At 41.5% G+C, this 18,550-nt stretch overlaps 1 protein-coding gene across 14 annotated transcripts in view; it reads left to right on the top strand.

Moving 5' to 3' along the window:
- Positions 1 to 18,550, top strand: part of sipa1l1 (signal-induced proliferation-associated 1 like 1) — a 349,286-nt gene that overhangs the window by 283,454 nt on the left and 47,282 nt on the right. For all 14 annotated transcript variants that reach the window (XM_080203040.1, XM_080203046.1, XM_080203047.1 and 11 more), the window contains 2 exons: positions 13,845 to 13,966; positions 17,223 to 17,686. In XM_080203040.1, the coding sequence (XP_080059166.1) occupies positions 13,845 to 13,966; positions 17,223 to 17,686 (586 nt within the window). The remainder of the gene's footprint in view (positions 1 to 13,844; positions 13,967 to 17,222; positions 17,687 to 18,550) is intronic.

The following is an 18,550-nucleotide window of genomic DNA, read 5'->3' as shown; positions in this document are numbered from 1 at the left end:
GATCAACAATGACCATCTGCTTGCGGTTTGTCTAGCTTACTCCCAACAAAGTAAACAAAGATAATAAAAACAGGAAATACTGGAAAATCCCAGCAGCTCTGGCAGCCTCTGTGGAGAGCAAAAAAGACCTAGCTTAATGTTTAGGGTCAGTAACATTTTCTTTTGGAACTTTGGTGTCAAAGAAGTCATCTTGGACTTGAAACATTAACCCTGTTTACTGTCTCCACTGATGCTGCCGAACCAAAGGAGCTTTTCTATCTGTCTCTCTTTATTTCAGGTTTCCAGCATCCGTGGTATTTTGCTGTCATTGCAGTAAGCAAAAGCTTTGCTTCTTCAGTGTTCTGATGCAAAGATACAAATGAGGAAGCAATTGCAGTCCAATCCCAAATCCGAAACGCAATTTATTCTTTTGTTTCCTGCTTTGGTTTGGAATGCAGAGAAACTTTTTTCCATCAGAGGAACTTTACCACTGTAAAGTGATGGGGTATCACTCAAGGGTAAAGTGAACAGTTCAGTTCAGAATTTTTTAAAACTCAGAGTATAGCCGAATCCATTTGTTCACATGTAATATTCCAATGATGTATGCTGATAGTCACCAGCTCCCTTGGCCCACCTCCCCACCTTCTGATTTGTCAAACTGCTTGACCGACACCCAGCAGTGGATGAGCAGAAATTTCCACCAACTTTAATATTTGGAAGAGAAGACTTGTCTCCAGTCTCGGCTGCAAATCTCTTTTCGCTGATTCCGTCCCTCTTCTTGCAACTGTGCTAGGACTTAAAACAAACTGTTTGCAACCTTGGTGTCATGTTTGGGCCACTGATGAGCTGCCCAACCACACATCCTCTCCGTCAATGAGACAGATTTCTTCCACCTGCATAAGATCACCCGACTGCACCCCCCTCCCCATCAGAAGTTCAAACCCATATTGATGCCTTTGTTAGCCCTAGACTTGATTATTCCAATATTTTCCTGGACAGTCTCCCATCTTCCCTTCTGTGTAAGCTTGAGCTCATCCAAAACTCTAATGCTCAAATCATAATTTACATTAAATCAGTTGCAGCTGAAAACTGAATGCTGGACTCCAGGTAGAGTATTACTTAATCTCTGTGCAACTAAAGCATTGCCTCCTCACTTCTTCTATATTCCAGACCCCTGTTTTTTAAAAAAAAGGAAAACATTCCATTAGCCCTCTGATTTATATAGTTGTGCACTTCTTTTTCAGTGATTTGTGCGTTTGGACACCTAAATCCCCTTGTAAATCCACAGCTCCTAGTCTATGAGCATTGAGAACATATTCCAACTTGTCCTTTTTGGCTGCCTTAAAAATTCCTCTTAACTTGATGTCATCTGCAGACTTGGATGTGCAGCCTTCTAATCCCTTATTGAGGGAGGGGTGGTTGGGATCCATCTCACCCAGCTGCCCACCAATAAAATAATTTACTCATACATTAACTCTGGAAGAGTCTACTACTATATCAATCATGCAACACATGCCCAAGAAGGGTACAATTGCGGCCAGTAGTGCACTTCCCCAGATATTATAATCAAACTGAATAGTTAAAAGTTCACATATCTTTGGGAGTTCAATAAAGGATGGAGTTTTCCCACTTTGGAATTAAAATTCAGGTAAATTCAAATATCTGGGGCCAAACCTGGATTAACTGCTGTGTGCCTTTGAATTAAAACTGTTCCGATTTGTGCAGACAGTTGTAACCGGGGGTACCCCTGCTTGTAACCTGATGTTCAATTTCTTACAGGTAAGTTCTGAGCTACTCAAAACAGATTGTGGGAGGGTGACACAGACTTTCTTTGCAGCTGTGAAGTCGTTGGTGGTATTTCTATGCTGTAACCACATGAAGCTGCCAATCAAACTGTTGAATTAACAGGCACCCCTCTGTGAAAATGTTAAATTGTGAAATCAGTCATGCAGCACAAATCCTATAATAAAACCCTCAGGTTTATTATCAAAAGATAGAGTGAAATAGCGGACACTGCTTTTTAAGATAAAAATTCTACATGTTTTTAAAAACTTAAATCCCAGCAAAGTTAAATTCCTTGACAGCTTTGATATTCTTTAACAGCTTGGCAGCTCTGTGACAACTTTCTGTCAACATCCTTGGGGTTACCATAGACCAGATACTCAACTCCTATGTAAACACTGTGGCTACAAGAGCAGGTCAGAGGCTAGGAATACTGTGGCGAGTAAGTCACCCCCCCAACTCCTCAAAGCCTGTCCACCATCCACAAGGCACAAGCCAGGAGTGATGGAATATTTCCCACTTGCCTGAATGGGTGTACCTTCAACAATGCTCAGGAAGCTTGACACCATCTAGGACAGAGCAGCCTACTGGATTGGCACCACAACTGCAAACATCCATTCCCTCCACCACTGACACTAGCAGCAGTGTGCTATCTACAAGATGCACTGAAGAAATTCATCAAAGATCCTTAGACAGCATCTTCCAAACCCATGACCATTTCCATTTGGAAAGACAAAGGCAGCAGATACATGAACAAACCACCTGCAAGTTCCCTCCAAATCATTCACCATTCTGACTCGGAAATATATTGCAGTTGCTGGGTCAAAATCCTCGAATTCCCTCCCTAATGGCGTTGTGGGTAAACCCACAGCATGTGGACAGCAGTTTCAAGAAGGCAACTCATCATCACCACCTCAAGGGCAATTAGGGATGGACAATAAATGCTGGCCAGCCAACGATGCCCATATCCCGTGCATAAATAAAGACTTGACAGTTCCAATGCATTTATGCACTTGTGACATATTTTCCCAAAGGACACATGACCTAATCAAAGGGTGCTTTGTCTCTTCCAAAGATTGGGTGGCATGGTGGCACAGTGGTTAGCACTCCTGTCTCTCAGCATCAGGGACCTAGGTTCAATTCCGGCTTTGGCTCACTGTCTTTGTGGAGTTTGCATGTTCTCCCTATGTCCGCATGGATTTCCTCTGGGTGCTCTGGTTTCCTCCCACAGTCCAAAGATGTGTGGGTTAGGTTGATTGGCCATGTTCAATTAACCCTAGTGTCGGGATTTGCAGGGTAAATATATGGGGTTACAGGAATAGGGCCTGCGTGGGATTGTGGTCAGTGCAAAATCGATGGGCCGAATGACTTCCTTCTCTACAGTAGGCTTTCTAAGATTCTATATCCGATGATCATATCTGAAGAGGTACTTCTCAAAGTATACTTTAACTATCCAAACTAAGTAAGAAGTCTCTCAACACCAGGTTGAAGTCCAACATTTGGCAGCACAAGCTCTCGAAGTCTTGCTCCTTCATCAGGTGAATGAGGAATTGTGTTCACAAACAGGGCGTATACAGACACATGATCAGTCTCGCAGCTGACACAGGAATTCGTCAGTCGAATGAGGCTGCGGGAGTTCTTCCACAAACATCAAGAGGCCAACAGCGAACACAATGAAACAGCTAATGAACTGGAATAGCCAACAGAAAGATCCACAATGCAGCAACTGAAGAGGAAAGGGTCGAATTGGGCCCCTCTGGAAGACCACTGCCCAGGACTCGACATTTATGCTCAAGCCGTCAGAAGATATGTCAATGCCCGATTCATCAGCTGCACTCACAAGACAGCCCTGAATATCATTCAAGCGCAATGAAACGCCATCCATGCTCTCGAGGCCAATCACCATATCGTCATCAAACCAGCCGACAAAGGAGGGGCCACTGTCATACTGAACCAAATGGATTACTGCAAAGAAGTGTACCAACAACTGAACAACGAGGAACACTACACATAGTTACCCGCAGATCCAACCAAAGAACACACCTGTCAACGCAGCAGACTGATCAAGACCTTTGATCTGGACCTTCAGAGCACCCTCCGTGCTCTCATCCCACATACTCCCCGCATTGGAGATCTCTACTGTCTCCTAAAGCCACGTGAGGCTAACAAACCCGGCCGTCCTATCGTATCAGGCAATGGGACCCTTGCGAGAATCTTTCTTGCTACATCGAGGGCCATCTTGAAACCTATTGTACAAAGAATCCCTAACTTCTGTCAAAACACTACGGACTTCCTACAGAAACTCAGCACATATGGAGCAGTTGAATCAGGAGCACTCCTCGTCTACACCAGCATCCCCACAATGATGGCATTGCTGCAACTGCCTCAGTTGCTCAACGCCTGCTACTGCCAATCTCCAGATACAATTCTACAACTCATCCGCTTCATCCTGGACTAAAACGTCTTCACCTTCAACAACCAATTCTTCTTCCAGACACACACAACAACCATGGGGACTAAATTCACACCTCAATATGCCAACATCTTTATGCACAGGTTTGAACAAGGCCTCTTCACAGGACCGTCAGCCGACACTACACACTACATACATCGATGGCTTGTGGTGAACAAACATTGAAACAACTATATGATGACATCGAGTTCCATTGCACCATCAGACTCACCATGGACTACTCTCCGGAATCGGTTGCATTCATGGACATTCACATCTCCATTAGGGATGGTCACCTCAGTACTTCACTGTACCGCAAGCCCATGGATAACCTCACGATGCTCCACTTCTCCAGCTTCCACCCTAAACATGTTAAAGAAGCTATCCCCTACAGACAAGCCCTTTGTATACACAGGATCTGTTCAGATGAGGGGGATCGCAACAGACATCTACAAACGCTGAAAGATGCCTTCATAAGAACAGGCTCATCAATCGACAGGTCCAACATGCCACAGCGAAAAACTGCACCAATCTCCTCAAAAGACAAACTCGGGACATGGGAACAGAGTACTGTTTGTTGTCCAGCGCTAGCCCGGAGTGGAGAAGCTACGACATCTTCTCCGGAGCTTTCAACATGTCATCGATGAAGACAAACATCTTGCCAAGGCCATCCCCACACCCCACTTGCCTTCAAACAGACCATTGTCCACTGTAAACTATCCAGCCTTCAGGAGAACAGTGACCATGACATCACACAACCCTGCCACAGCAACCTCTACAAGACGTGCCAGATCATTGATACGGATGCCATCATCTCGCGTGAGAACACCATCCACCAGATACATGGCACATACGCTTGCAACTTGGCCAACGTTGATAGGCTGCAGGAAAGGATGACCTGTGGTATGGGGAGAGCATGCAGTCGCTACGGCACCGGATGAACGAACACGGCTTGACGATCACCAGGCAGGAGTGTTTCCTTCCAGTCGGGGAACTCTTCAGCAGGCATGCGCATTCAGCCTCTGATCTTCGGGTAAGCGCTCTCTAAGGTGGCCTTCACAACACATGACAACGCAGAATCGTTGAGCAGAAACTGATAGTCAAGTTCCGCACACGTGAGAACAGCCTCAACTGGAATCTTGGGTTCATATCACACTAATCTCATAACTGTCCTGGCTGGAGACAATACATACCCCTCTCTATTCACATTGTCTGTACCTTTTAAGATTTGATTACCTGTAAAGACTCACATTCCAACTATTATCTTGTAAATTGAGTATGTCTGTATATGCCCTGTTTGTGAACACAACTCCTCACTCACCTGATGAAGGAGTGAGACTGCGAAAGCTTGTGCTAACAAATAAACCTGTTGTTGTTTTAACTTGTTTTCTGAGACTTCTTACTTTGCTTACCCCAGTCCAAGGCCAGCATCTCCACATTATATCCAACCTAATTCACAGCGTCCAGATCTTCTCCTACCTGGTTTAATCCACACACTTTGAGCGTCAGGCTCAAACCTACCTCACCAAGATAAACCACAGGTTGATGCAACTGCTGGTTTATGTGACACCTCATTTCCACACCCCCAGCCCCCATGAAAATGGCAGAGGCCAGGTTCACTGGATTTAGGCCCCTCTGCCTGCGCAAAAATTCAGGCCTTGGTTTTGATAGCACTCTATTGTTATGCTGCAGACCTGGAGACAGTGTGTCTGGGAATATGTTGTCTGTGTTTTGAGAAAAGCCTTGACCCATGCATGTGTGAAATTCCACAGAAGAGTGCTGTTGAGTCATGCCCATTTAAGGGAGACATTATAATCCAATTTGGGACTTTCCAGAAAGCTTGCTAGGCTATTGAAGTTGCAAAGGTCAGATGACCCCTGCAGCAGCCATCTTGCAATTCATTGGGGCCCATTTTAAAAGGATACAATATTAAAAATTGTAGTAATTGGCACAAATCGTTAATATGTAGAAGTTCTGAAGCTTGTCACATTCTACCAAGAATGGTCTTAATGCCTACTCTTTTCTGTCACTTACCTCCAAAACAATTACCAACCCATGTCACAAGATAAGTAGTAGTTCAGTGCACTTTTGCATTTGCTAATCATCTCTTGTGTAGAATCTTTTCAAGTGTCTTCTCGAAGTGTATATAGACAACATTTATGGATACTCTGATCTACCATGTTAATGATCTCATTGAAAAGTTCAACTTCAATTAGTCTGATGTGACGCATATCAGAGGTCCATCATGACTCTCCTGCTCAGCGCATACTTGTCTAAGTGCTTGATCACAGACTCAAATCTTGAAGGTCAAAGTAGTACAGGGTCAAAGATGTTTTGATGTTGTGCATAATCATATATTACCCATTCTGATCAGGATAACTTGCGTGCAGAAAATAGCATTCTTCACTCCCTTGTAGAGTTTTTCATAAATGTTCAGTCCCCAAGCACCAAATTATGTCATAAGCTCTAGTTGATATTTGTAGGATGTTGCATAACAACAGAAAACATGTCCTTGCCAGTTGCTATTGAGAAGCTTTGAATGCAGGCTAAGAACGGGTAGTTTCAAGGTTGAAAAGCAGAGACAGTATAGATGACTTGACTGTGGATATTAAAATCGGACAGATGTAATGGTGATCACTAATTGTGTATCTATTTCATTTGAGAAATGAAATATTTTTATTTAAGAAAAATCTATTAACTCATTCAAGTGACGAGATCAGTTTTAATTGATGCACTTCTCCATGGGCAATAAAAATACAATCCTCTTTGAAAAGACTATCCTACCAAGTTTTATAGTAAGTGTTTTGGTGAATGTCTTGCAATTTGTGCAGTGACTTTTGAGAGATTTCCAAGCATGGTTGGGCCTTTGATGCAGGGTTTAGTTGAAGTGCAAATTCAGCAAAGCACCAAGTGCTAAAACACGCCAGCAGCCTGAACTAATTCCAAACATTTGAAAGCTGTTGCCAAAAAGGTTTTGTCTTCATTTCCATATTAAATGAATTTCTTGTTGCATAGTGTTCTCATGTTCTCTTTCGTTTTTCTTTTTCTCTCTTCCCTGACCCACCATCTGTTCTGTCTGTAAAAGTGTGTCATTATCATGTGCATCAAATTGCAGTGTGTTTGACAGGGTATAGTTTAGCTCTGAAGATTCATGGTAATTGTGATGACAATAATGAACTTGAAACCGCCCATCCCCCTGCTGCGTATCCATGGCCATCAAAGTAACTCCTGTAACACCCAGGAACTAATGACGCAAGTTTATTTTTTAAACTGGGCTCGAAATCAGTGAACTTGGGTGAAATCAACAGTGCCATCCATTCGCTTGTACGGTTGACACTGAGATCCAGCAAAGTGTTTGCATGTTCACCTCCCTTTCTTGTGTTTTAACCATCTGACCCGTTTACACTGCTAAGAAGCACAGTTTTCTAATCAAGTGCATTGACTCTGATCTATTAAATCCCAAACTTATCTAGTTGTAGATAATGAACCTTGCAATGTGGTTCCTGAATGTTGATCATTATGCTCAGTAAATCAGATGCCTGCAGGAGGAGCCCCAATGGTTTAAACCCAGGACACACTGTAGCATTTTTCATGAAAGAAAGTGATATTTTATATATGTTCAGTTTTTGTTTCATTTATGTCTCTTGGTATTTTAAATTTGTTTTTTGTAGAATTTACCAGTTCTGAAACGTTTGACCGTTGATAATATGTAGAGTTTGCTTTCCATCAATTTGCACACATGGTGAGCATTGCATATACCACTAGAAATATTCAATTGAATTTCACTTTGTTGTCAATACAAAAATTAATTTTGGGTACATTTCTCATTCATTCAAAATTTACATATGAATGAATCATGACAAAAATAATAGAAATTTACCCTATTTCAGAGGTTCAAATTTACCTATTTAATCTATTTTTAAAAATTTCATACATTACATCAGTCAGTGAATTCCACCGTTAGTGCATATCCTCACCCATTCATCCAACTCCTGTTAAAGCTCTTAAAGAAAAGGGCACAAGTTAAAGAACCGATTTGTCCTCCTTCTGAGGGATTGTACCCTTTTTTCCCTGAACGCATTCAACAGTCCTCCTGAAACAAGGGGTCATTCTGATTGCTTATGACCCTTGTCACTTTTGTTAGAATTCTTTTAAGTGCAGTGCAGGTTTTGTTAAGAAAGATCCGTTCATCAAATAATCTTCCTGCCTAGTTCAGTAATCTCTGCATCCTTAGAGTCTACTTTCCTAAAGCCACAACATCAGGGGAAACATCCAAAAAGGATAGCGCACTCAATTATAGTTGTGCAGAAGAATCTCATGATTGTTGGATCTATCAAAAGCATTTAAATTTACCCTGAGCCATGAAGAAACTGAACAAGGGCTGAATGGCACTTTTCCTTGGATGGTAAAAATTGGAAATGGACCGTCTCAAATATCTTATCCCACATTAACTCAGTGTTATTACTGTACGTTATTCTCATACTATGGCTCAAATTGAACTGTTACCTTCACCAGTGAGTTATGGTGTTTTTAATTTTGTATTGGAACTATTAAATGCTACAGAATTCACAATTAAACATGTTAAACAGCAATGATGAACCAAAAGACACGAACCAATACTAAAATATTCATCCTACACTGAGCCTTCTACTCTGTTTATGTTTGGAGAGCATGCAGGGTAATTCTGCAGTCTCCAGGTTTGCTTAATGTATTTATTACACTCCAAGAGTAGGGATGGCGTTCCTTTAAGATTATTCCTACGACAGCCAAAAAAGATTAGACATGCTATTTCTTGGACTTTCCTGAATACCACCTCCTAGTTGGACTTGACTAGTTCTTCCTGCCAAGTGGTGTGGGCACCTTCACTACTGTACACAATAGCAAAACATACAATACTTGAGCAAAAATGCTTTACATTTCTCACTCTGAAGTTTGGCAAGTGTTAAATGATGCATAGTGTTGGATACAATAGTCAGACTTGCGTGCTTTAAGGTCTCTTTTTTGAGTAATTGCTTTGTATCATGTAAAAGCTTCCACACTTTGAGATCTAGGTTGCCTGCACCTCATCCCCACCACCCCTGTCTCTCCAACATCAGAACTAATCGGTGTATTTTATTCATGCACACATTAACAAAGAACCCATTGGGGTTTTAGGAATCGGACTAATTAAAAAGGAGGTGATTTTTTTAAAAAATAAATTGCATGTGAATGATATTGGAAGATGCATGTGTTGGTCAGGAAGATTTGTTGATGCTTGTTGAGGTTAAGGAACATCATTAGACTTGAGTGAAGAGTTTTTCCCTGTATCTACTTGTGACCCATGAGACTCTTAATGTTCACTGTTTCACTATTTCAGTTTATTTGGCTTAACAATCCCTGACTTGCTTCACTCACTCCCATCAAACATTTCCACGATATCTTCAAATTATTGCCAACCTGGACTCTGCCAATCTCTTTGCATTTAAGTATTACTCCATTCTGAGATGTTTCATCTTCATGAATACAACTTTTCATTTCTGTATCTTGCATCTCATCTGTCACCTCTTGGTGCAATTGGGTGCTCTGGGTGCAGCCGTGAACTACTTTGAAAAAACATTTTTATCAGGGTTACATTAAAAAAAATCAAGTGAAAACAGCAGATGGTGTTTTAACTTGGGCGAGGCGATGGCCTAGTGGTATTATTGCTAGACTATTAATCCAGAAACTCAGCTAATGTTCTGGGGACCTGGGTTCAAATTCTGTCATGCTAGATGGTGGAATTTGAATTCAATGAAAATATCTGGAATTAAAAATCTACTGATAACCATGAAAACATTGCCAATTGTCAGGCTTTAAAAAAAGTCTGGTTTACTAATATTCTTTAGGGAAAGAAATCTGCTGTCTTTACCTGGTCTGGCCCACATGTGACGTGGGTATGCCGGCGTTGGACTGGCGTAAACACAGTAAAAAGTCTGACAACACCAGGTTTTAAACTAGGCTAACACCAGGCTAAAACCTGGTGTTGTCAGACTTTCCACATGTGACTCCAGAGCCAGAGCTATGTGGTTAAAATGGCCACTCAGTTCAAGGGCAACTAGGAATGGGCAATAAATGCTGGCCAGCCAGTGATGCTTATGTCCCTTGAATGAATAATTAAAAAAAAATTTCTTGCCTTAATTCAGCAATGTGTTTACTTGAGAGCAAAATGTTAAAGACCGGGGTAGGGGGCGAATTTTCCCATCCTGCTCACCACAGGAATCATAGCAGGTGGGGGAGGGGGGTGATGCAGACCACACAAAGGTCCGTTGATCTCAGGTGGGATCTTCCAGTTTTGGGGCGAATGCAACTGGAAAATCCCACTGCAGAAACCTGAGGAAAAACCATCGCAACTTCGGCTGACAGGATATTCTGGTGGGGGGAAAAGGAAACCGCTCAGAGCGATGGATTAGTACTACATTGGCTCTAATGCGAATAATTACTAAGTTTGAAAATGTATCAAATGTTACTATCCCTGTAGAGACCAATCTCTTTAAGAAGAGGAATCCCCATGAAGTCAACAAAGAAAATAAGACTGAAAAAAGATATTACTTTTTACAACATTTTACTATAACAAACCAACTAAAATATAGTATAATTTAAACATTATTTAATAGGTGAATGGTATTTCACACGAGGGTCTGTATGAAATCTGCTAACAAAAAACTTGCATTTAGAGAGAATCTTGCTTGTTTCCTCTCTGACAAACTCTCAACAGGTTCTGAATTTGCAAACAAAAACACAGGCTGCAACCCAATCGCTCTGCAATTAGCTTTCTGTTTATCTTTGCTACTTAGCTGTTCATCCCCATGGCAACTTCAAGTTGTGAGGGAATTTCTTTCAACCTAATGATGTCATTATCGGAAAACCAATTAACCCTCTAAGAATACCACCCAGCTTGGTTCCCCCGCCCCCCCCAAAAAATACAGGTTTTCACAAAACACAGTACATCAATGATTATTCCATTACACTGTATTGCCTTTAAATATTACACTAAGCAGACTTCACTCTTAGCTGCTTCTTTGACGTCAGCAAGTGAATAATGCTACGATCGCAAAGGAAGGCCAGTAACTTCTAAAAAGTAATTCAAACTTCAGTTAGTGACTGAAAGAATTATACCCCAAGATTTCACGTTTAAACTAAAGTTTTACTGTGCACGAGTTAAACAAAGCAAGTACTACTCTAACAACAGTATGTTTTGTAAACAATTGTATGTAACCGACCACTTTCCATTGTATTTTTATCTTCACCAAGAGTTCCCCTATGGTTTACAGGATCCCATGGGTTCATTAACTGTGATTTCTCCTCAGTATTTTGGCCATTCTCTGAGATGAGTTTTTGTGGGACTTTTCCACTAGGCAACCCTCCAACTCTCCTGTGTTTCACAATGGTTGATACCCAAGCTCAAGCAGGGACCCTGCAGCTTTCTTGCTCACTGAATCCAAAACTAGAACGCACCCTTTGTTTCTGATGGCCCTTTGCTTCTGAACTACTACTGACAGCTTTCTCTCTCACTGCTTCTGCTTTTATGTGAAAACAAAGAGAAAACCAAAAGCCAAGAGAGAAATCATCCATGGCAAGGTAGCACACTTGGGCTGTCCCAGATATAGAGACATTCAGGCTAATCATCCACAATTCCCAACTCTTCTCTGTTTTAGGAAACTATATAAATAATTTAAATCTCTTATGAAGATACCTCATCTCTACCAAGACTCGGAAAGGGGGCCACCTATTATTTAATGTTTTCCTGCTTCCAACACCGGTCTCATTAAATAAACACAAGTCAGCCTTTGAATAGCAATGACTTTAGGTCCTGTTTACCAGCATTTCACCAGGAGTTTCCATTTAACTTGCACTTAGCAATTCAGTCCCCAAGTTGTAAGTTATATTTGCAAAAAGTACAAATCATGAATTGAGACGTTTTCACAACAGTAGACACAGATTGAGATATAATTCTGTGGTGGGTTGGGGTGTGTGATGTGCGCATGTTACAAAGCTGTAAATGCTGTGAACATCTAGTTTTGCTTGCAAATTAAGTCTTTGTCAAAATCAAAACCAAAAGTCCTTTTTGAAATGAAGCCAGAAGTGTTTTGAGTTTACAGAATGCATGTGGATGCTCAAACTGAGCTACATTGACAAGTTTGGTCATTTGAACAGTACCGCCTGTTTGATTATAGAGGGTTTCAGTTGACTTCAGTGTGGCTGAAAATGGAACCTGGAAGGCCTGTAATGTTTCCTCTGGAAGTTGCACAATTCATTTTAAATTCTTGTTGCAAACTGATGGTTGCTGTCTTCCGAACAATTGCAATTTCAATATTGGATTGCAGCAAACAATTTTGCAACATTATGCCTACTTTTTCAAAACTATAGAGACACACACGGCTATTTCACATTAGAAATGTTTACACGTCTCCCACTGTAGGAAACAATGTGTTGGTGTTCCGAGGTGAAATGTGAATGAATAACAGAGGGCACTATTTTGGAGATATAAAAGCAACAGGCATCAACAGTCCATTCAACCTTACCTATTCAGTAACAGTAAGGAGCCAATATTCCACAATGATTGCAGGCAGTGTAGGCATAGGGTTTACCTTTACAGTTGATCAACTAAACTGCAGGTGGCAATTGTCTGCTTGCTGCTGTGATTTGCAGAGTTGAATCACAGAATTGTTGTGGTGCAGAAAGAGGCCATTTGGCCCATCATGTCTGAAACAGCTCTCCAAATGAGCATCATGACCTAGTTCATTTCCCCTGTATCCCAATTGCAATAAAATGAACAAGGACAGGACTTTCTCCCCCTTCTGTAGTGCATTTTATGGCAGTGGGAAGCGGTGCGCTGCTCGTACATGACGTGATCCTATGGTCTTACGGTTGTCAATTGAGTTTCTCAATGCACCCCCCACTGCTGGGAAACCCATGGCGTGGGTGTGCCATTGGCAAGACTACAAGATCCTGTTGGTGTAAATGGCAGTAAGATTTTGGTGCAGATCTCACCATCAGTCCCAAAGACAAGAATTATCATTTTAAATAGATTTGACAAGGAATGAACAAGAGTTTGAATGTTCTTTCTGAAGTATGTCTGATGCCTGTTATTTCTCCACCACCTGAACAAAAATACACATTCATTAAGTACTCACATTTTATCTTGCAATCTCATGGGTATAGTGGCACCCCAACACATTGCTATTGCTGTGGTAAAATTTCCAATCATTTCTATTGCAAATTATTCTTTGTGTATTTTCTTAGAACAATAGGCATGATGAGGTTGAAGAATTCCTTTTATTATAATTTTATGTGAAGAGAGTTTGAGCTAATTTCCTGTTCTGGGAATTACAACGCAAAGCTGCTGCTGTGTGTATTTTCAAAAGATTCCATTAATTACAGCATCTGAAATTGTAATTTCAGTTGTTTGTGGGGCCACAGACATAATAAGTTTCCAAGATGAATTTAAAATGAACTGTATAAATTTCAAAGTAGACATTTTTATCTCTTCTGGATTCCATTTTAAGCCAATATGAAGTCAGTTGAAACCCTCAAATTAATATCTGGCCTGTTTAGAAATAATGCAAGAAATCCTCCTCGGTTTGATTAACAAGTATCGAAATTGTGTTTTCAGAGCCAACCTGGCACATCCCATCCGTATCGAAGGTGACATCTGCACTTAGAGATAGCCCCAACGGGAGGCTGGTAAGACAGGATGTTGTAGTAGGCCACGTCTCTCCCAACAAACATGGACAGGTAAATAAATTAAAAGTTCTTGCACAATTGTTGTTCTTCTGCTCCAACATAGTGATTTCTTCCTTCCTGTTAGTGGTCTTGATAGCCAGAACAAAGTTTTGAGTGCTTGACACATTCTATCATTATCTGTCATAAATTGCAGATTAGAGAATTACTGAAAATCTTGAGAGCTGATCACATGATTTGGTAGCGATGTCATTAGGTTGTGTGCTCTAGCTGCTGTTTTACATTCGGTTTTGGTATCTCTGCAGAATTCATCATTCCCAATAAAACCTGTAATGTTTGTTTGAATCTACGTGTGCAAATCTGGTCTTTTCTTTCTGTTAAAACCCACAACCCTTAATACAGTTAGGCCATTAGAGGTTTCAAGGTGATTTGTTCTGTAAGTGTAGGCATACAAAAGCAGTCTTTGTAGGAAATAAAGACTGTTTCTGCGGCATTTTTGTTCAATCTAAACCTTGGTTTCTGCACAAGTTATAAACTAAGGTGCTCAAAAAGAGTAAAGATCTGGTGATGTGTTTTTAATCCTAGTCCTTAGCATCATTCACTTCCAATTTAAGAACTGTGGGAGCCAAAAACCTGAGTTTTTAGATTCTGCTACAGCTATTAACATGGCATAATGGGGGAAGGAGGATGCTGAGAAGGAGATGGCATGATGCCACAGAAACAGCCTTCGTTGTCTATAAAGACAGCTTTTGTATGCCTACACCTAATAGAACAAATAACCTTGAAACCTCTAATGGCCTAAGTAGTGTCAGTGGCATGGTAGCACCATGGTTAGCACTGCTGCCTCAGCGCCAGAGACCTGAGTTCAGATCTCCCTTGGTGTGGTGTTTGCACATTCTTCCTGTGTCTCTGTAGGTTTCCTCTGGGTGCTCCGCATTCTTCCCACAGTCCAAAGGTGCGTGGGTTAGGTTGATTGGCCATGCTAAATTGACCCTACTGTCAGGGGATTAACAGGGCAAATATGTGGGTAATGGGACCTGGGTGGGATTGTAGTTGGTGCAAACTTGCTGGGCCAAATGACAGCCTCCTGCACTGAGATGGATACAATTGAATGAGACACTGAACCCACAGTGATGAAGATGGTTTTTCTTTCAGAAGAGCAGAGGCAGGCAGGAAACATAATCAAAGGAAAACTCTCCAGATGACCAATGTGTAGTGATTAGCTATGAAAGTCAGAACTCAGGCAACTGAAGTTGTGTACTCTTAGAGAAGTAAAGGATATTTTGTGGGAATGCCAGAGGATCTTTCAAGATGTACCCATTTATAAACCGTTATATCAAATGTCTGTGAACGTAATAATCAGAGTACCAAGACAAAAAGACTGAAGAAATATACAAAACGATGAAACATCATTTTCAGATACTAAAATGAAAACTGTCTTGCTTTTGATGGGGAAAAGGGATTAAAAATTTCAAAATTAAATATTTTTTGATTATTTCCTGTTATGATCCCTTCCGTTTCTCACTTTCTCGTTCTCCAGCTCCCCCACAGAATACATGAAGACCCCGTGTAGCTCACATTTCCATGCCTAAATGACATTAAATGTCAAATGAAAGCAATGGAATGTATGCCTCATTAGCTTTCTTAGTCGGGCTCTATTGACCTGTGGCAGTTTATGAAAAACTGATGTTTTCACATGGCCATATAATACTGCTGAGTCAGTCATTAAGATATTTCTGTGGGAACCATTGTTTAAACTCACTTTCTTGTGCTACTGAAATAAACCAGTTGGCTGTTGTGTAGTCACAGCCATGTGCTGTCCACATGGTCCAAAAAGATCACATTAAGGCTCTGTGTTTAATGTGACGAATGTAATCATTACATGGCACGTGGCCACTGTGGGCCATAGCGTTTCGTGGTGGCAAGAGGCAACCTGTTATTGGCTGGCAGCGGGATCTTCTGGTCTTGATGTTGTCAGCCACCATCCCCACACACACACGCACCGGGGTGCACTAGCAGCGGGACCAGAAAAGCCTGCTGGCGTGATCAGCCGGAAAGTTCTGGACTATACCAACACTTTTTTTTATGGAGCCTGATCAATTGGTCAGTCACCATGGTTTGTGTGGATCAGATATTATGCAGTACAGATTCACTGAGGCATCAGTGATTTTCTCCCATGTCACATCTCAAGAAACATTGTCATATGGTTAGCCGTAGAGTGATTAAAACATGGAAAGAGACTGTTCAGTCCATGCAGGGTCTCTAGAGCAGTCCAGTCAGTCCCATTACCCCGGCTGTATTTTCATAGCCCTGAAACTTAATTTCCCTAAATTTCGTTTGAAATCGTTGTTTCCGCTTGCACCATCCTCATAAGCAGTGCATTCCATTACCACATTACTATTTGCTGCGTAAGAAGATTTACTTAAGAACTTGATCTGAATGGGAAGTGTGGTTTTTCCATTGCCAAAAGATTTTCTGAATGTGTTAATGTATTTTTTAAGTCATTGAAGTGCTTGCCGTCAACATCTAAAGCACATCCTCTGATCAATTTTGTTGATGGTTTCCAGGAACAGCCTGTGTTGTGTGAATTGTATCTATTTCTCTAGATAGATTTTGAGATTTTTAGTTGCTAGTTATTGAATTGTGCTCTGTGCAGACCCTGTAGTAACAGCTCCTCTACTCTGGGCAGGAGATGGCCATTTACTTTGGAGAGAAGTTGGTTACAATGATGAAGTTGAGTCATAGCCATGGTGCGTGCTCACTTGATGCACTTTATCTTTCATTGAACAGGAGATGTGGTGCAGTTTGATATTACAAAACAAATTGCTACACTTAAAAATTCAACTAACTTTTTCATATCTAGCAGCAAACCTTCCCAATCTTCAGCTGTATACTTGGCATATGGTACTAGCAGAGCGGAAGGTTTATATTTGCTGCACTGGTGTTTCTTCTTGCAGATAGCTCCAGAACATCACTTCTTAGGATAGATCAACACTCCCCCAGTGCCCACCCAACCCATCTTTACATCAGCTGTCATTGAAGTTGTTTTCAACAATACCACAATGATAGGACAGGGATGTCATGATGTTGTATCCAAGCAAGAGAAGGTTAATAATTTAGAGTATTTGTTTACAATAAGATCGCAATAACCAATTAATAGTTCACAACCTATGAGTTTCCTATCAGGGTTTTGCTGTAAGCAGTTTTAGATTATGAATATTTTGATCTGTAGGTTTTATTAATTACAAGCTCAAATCATCTAGGACATAAACCCCATATATTTATGTTTCTTTACCCGCTCCCCTCTTAGACTGATGCACAGTATTCCAGTCACTCGAGCAGCAACACACTTTCCAGCAATGCTTCAAGTGCTCACAGTGATGAAAAGTGGTATGAGACAGGGGAGCGCATGGAGTCTGAACTAAACGGATACAACTATATTCAGGGCACATCTGCCGACAGTGGCATTGACACAACATCTTATGGACCATGTCATAACACCATGTTGTCTTCGGGCTCCTCGGTTTGTCCAACAAATTCCTTGAGGTCTGCACCACTGAAAGAGAAGGCAGCTTGGCCTGGCTCCAGTGACGGGAGCATGCATTGCAGCCGATTAGGAGATCGGGCAACTAACAGTTACGAGAGGAGGGGAGCACAGTCACCAGCGCTGAGCACAGAGTGCAAATCATATGGAGGATTGGTACACAGTACATCAAATCCGCCAGTTCGAGAAAGCATTGCATATAGCCTCAGTGATACCTCCTCCCAGTCCAGGTAATACATTGTTTTATTTACCTCTTAATAACTATGGGTTTCCTCTGATTTTCCTTTTTTTGTCCAACTCAACATCTGTTCCAGCATGAGAAAGCAGTATGTACAGCTTCAGCAGTAGCTCCTTAACCAACTTGGATTCGGGCACCTTGCCCAACCAAGCCCATTGTAAACTGAACAAATGAAGCAGAGTCTGCTTCCTGGACATGAGCTGAGAAAAGAACCCAGGGTGAGTGCTATTGACTTGCCTCCTTGAATGACCGGGAGTAATAGCACAGTGAGAATGGAAAATTTGTTTCCAGGCTGGGAGTTGCACCAGTGTTGCCAATTGACTCCCTGTAATTTTCACTGCACCACTCCCGTTTGGGAATGGCCTGACCTTCCACACAAAGGCACTACTGAGGTCAGTAGCTAAGCAAGTGGGAAATGGCCACACATTGCACACTGTGACATTGTGTGTTACAGCTGAGTTGGAACACTGTCAGATGATTTATTGATGTAAACCTGCAGTTCCAGCAGCGAGTCTGCTGAGTTGAAACATACAGCTTTGTAGTCCCATCTGCAACCCATGCTTTTTGCAAGCATAGGATTGCACCTGTATATATTTAGATGCAAATTTGCACTTGCAAAATGCTTTACGAGCTGTTGCACTTGAACGTCTATACACAGCATATCTATCAGCTGTCGAGGATATCAATCGGGGCACTAATCACGGGATAACTTTTTAAAACGGCCTCCAACCTTAGCCTAGGAATGTGATAGATAATTGTCTCACCTCATTACAGTCTGCCAGAGAGCAACTAATTCATGATGGGGCCAAGAGTGAAGCATGGCTTTTCTGACCTGTGTAGCTCTTTGCCTGCACCA

The sequence above is a fragment of the Carcharhinus amblyrhynchos genome, chromosome 14 (genome assembly GCF_965287045.1).
Source record: "Carcharhinus amblyrhynchos chromosome 14, sCarAmb.v2.hapA, whole genome shotgun sequence".
NCBI lineage: Eukaryota > Metazoa > Chordata > Chondrichthyes > Carcharhiniformes > Carcharhinidae > Carcharhinus > Carcharhinus amblyrhynchos.
This window is presented reverse-complemented; position numbering and strand designations above follow the sequence as displayed.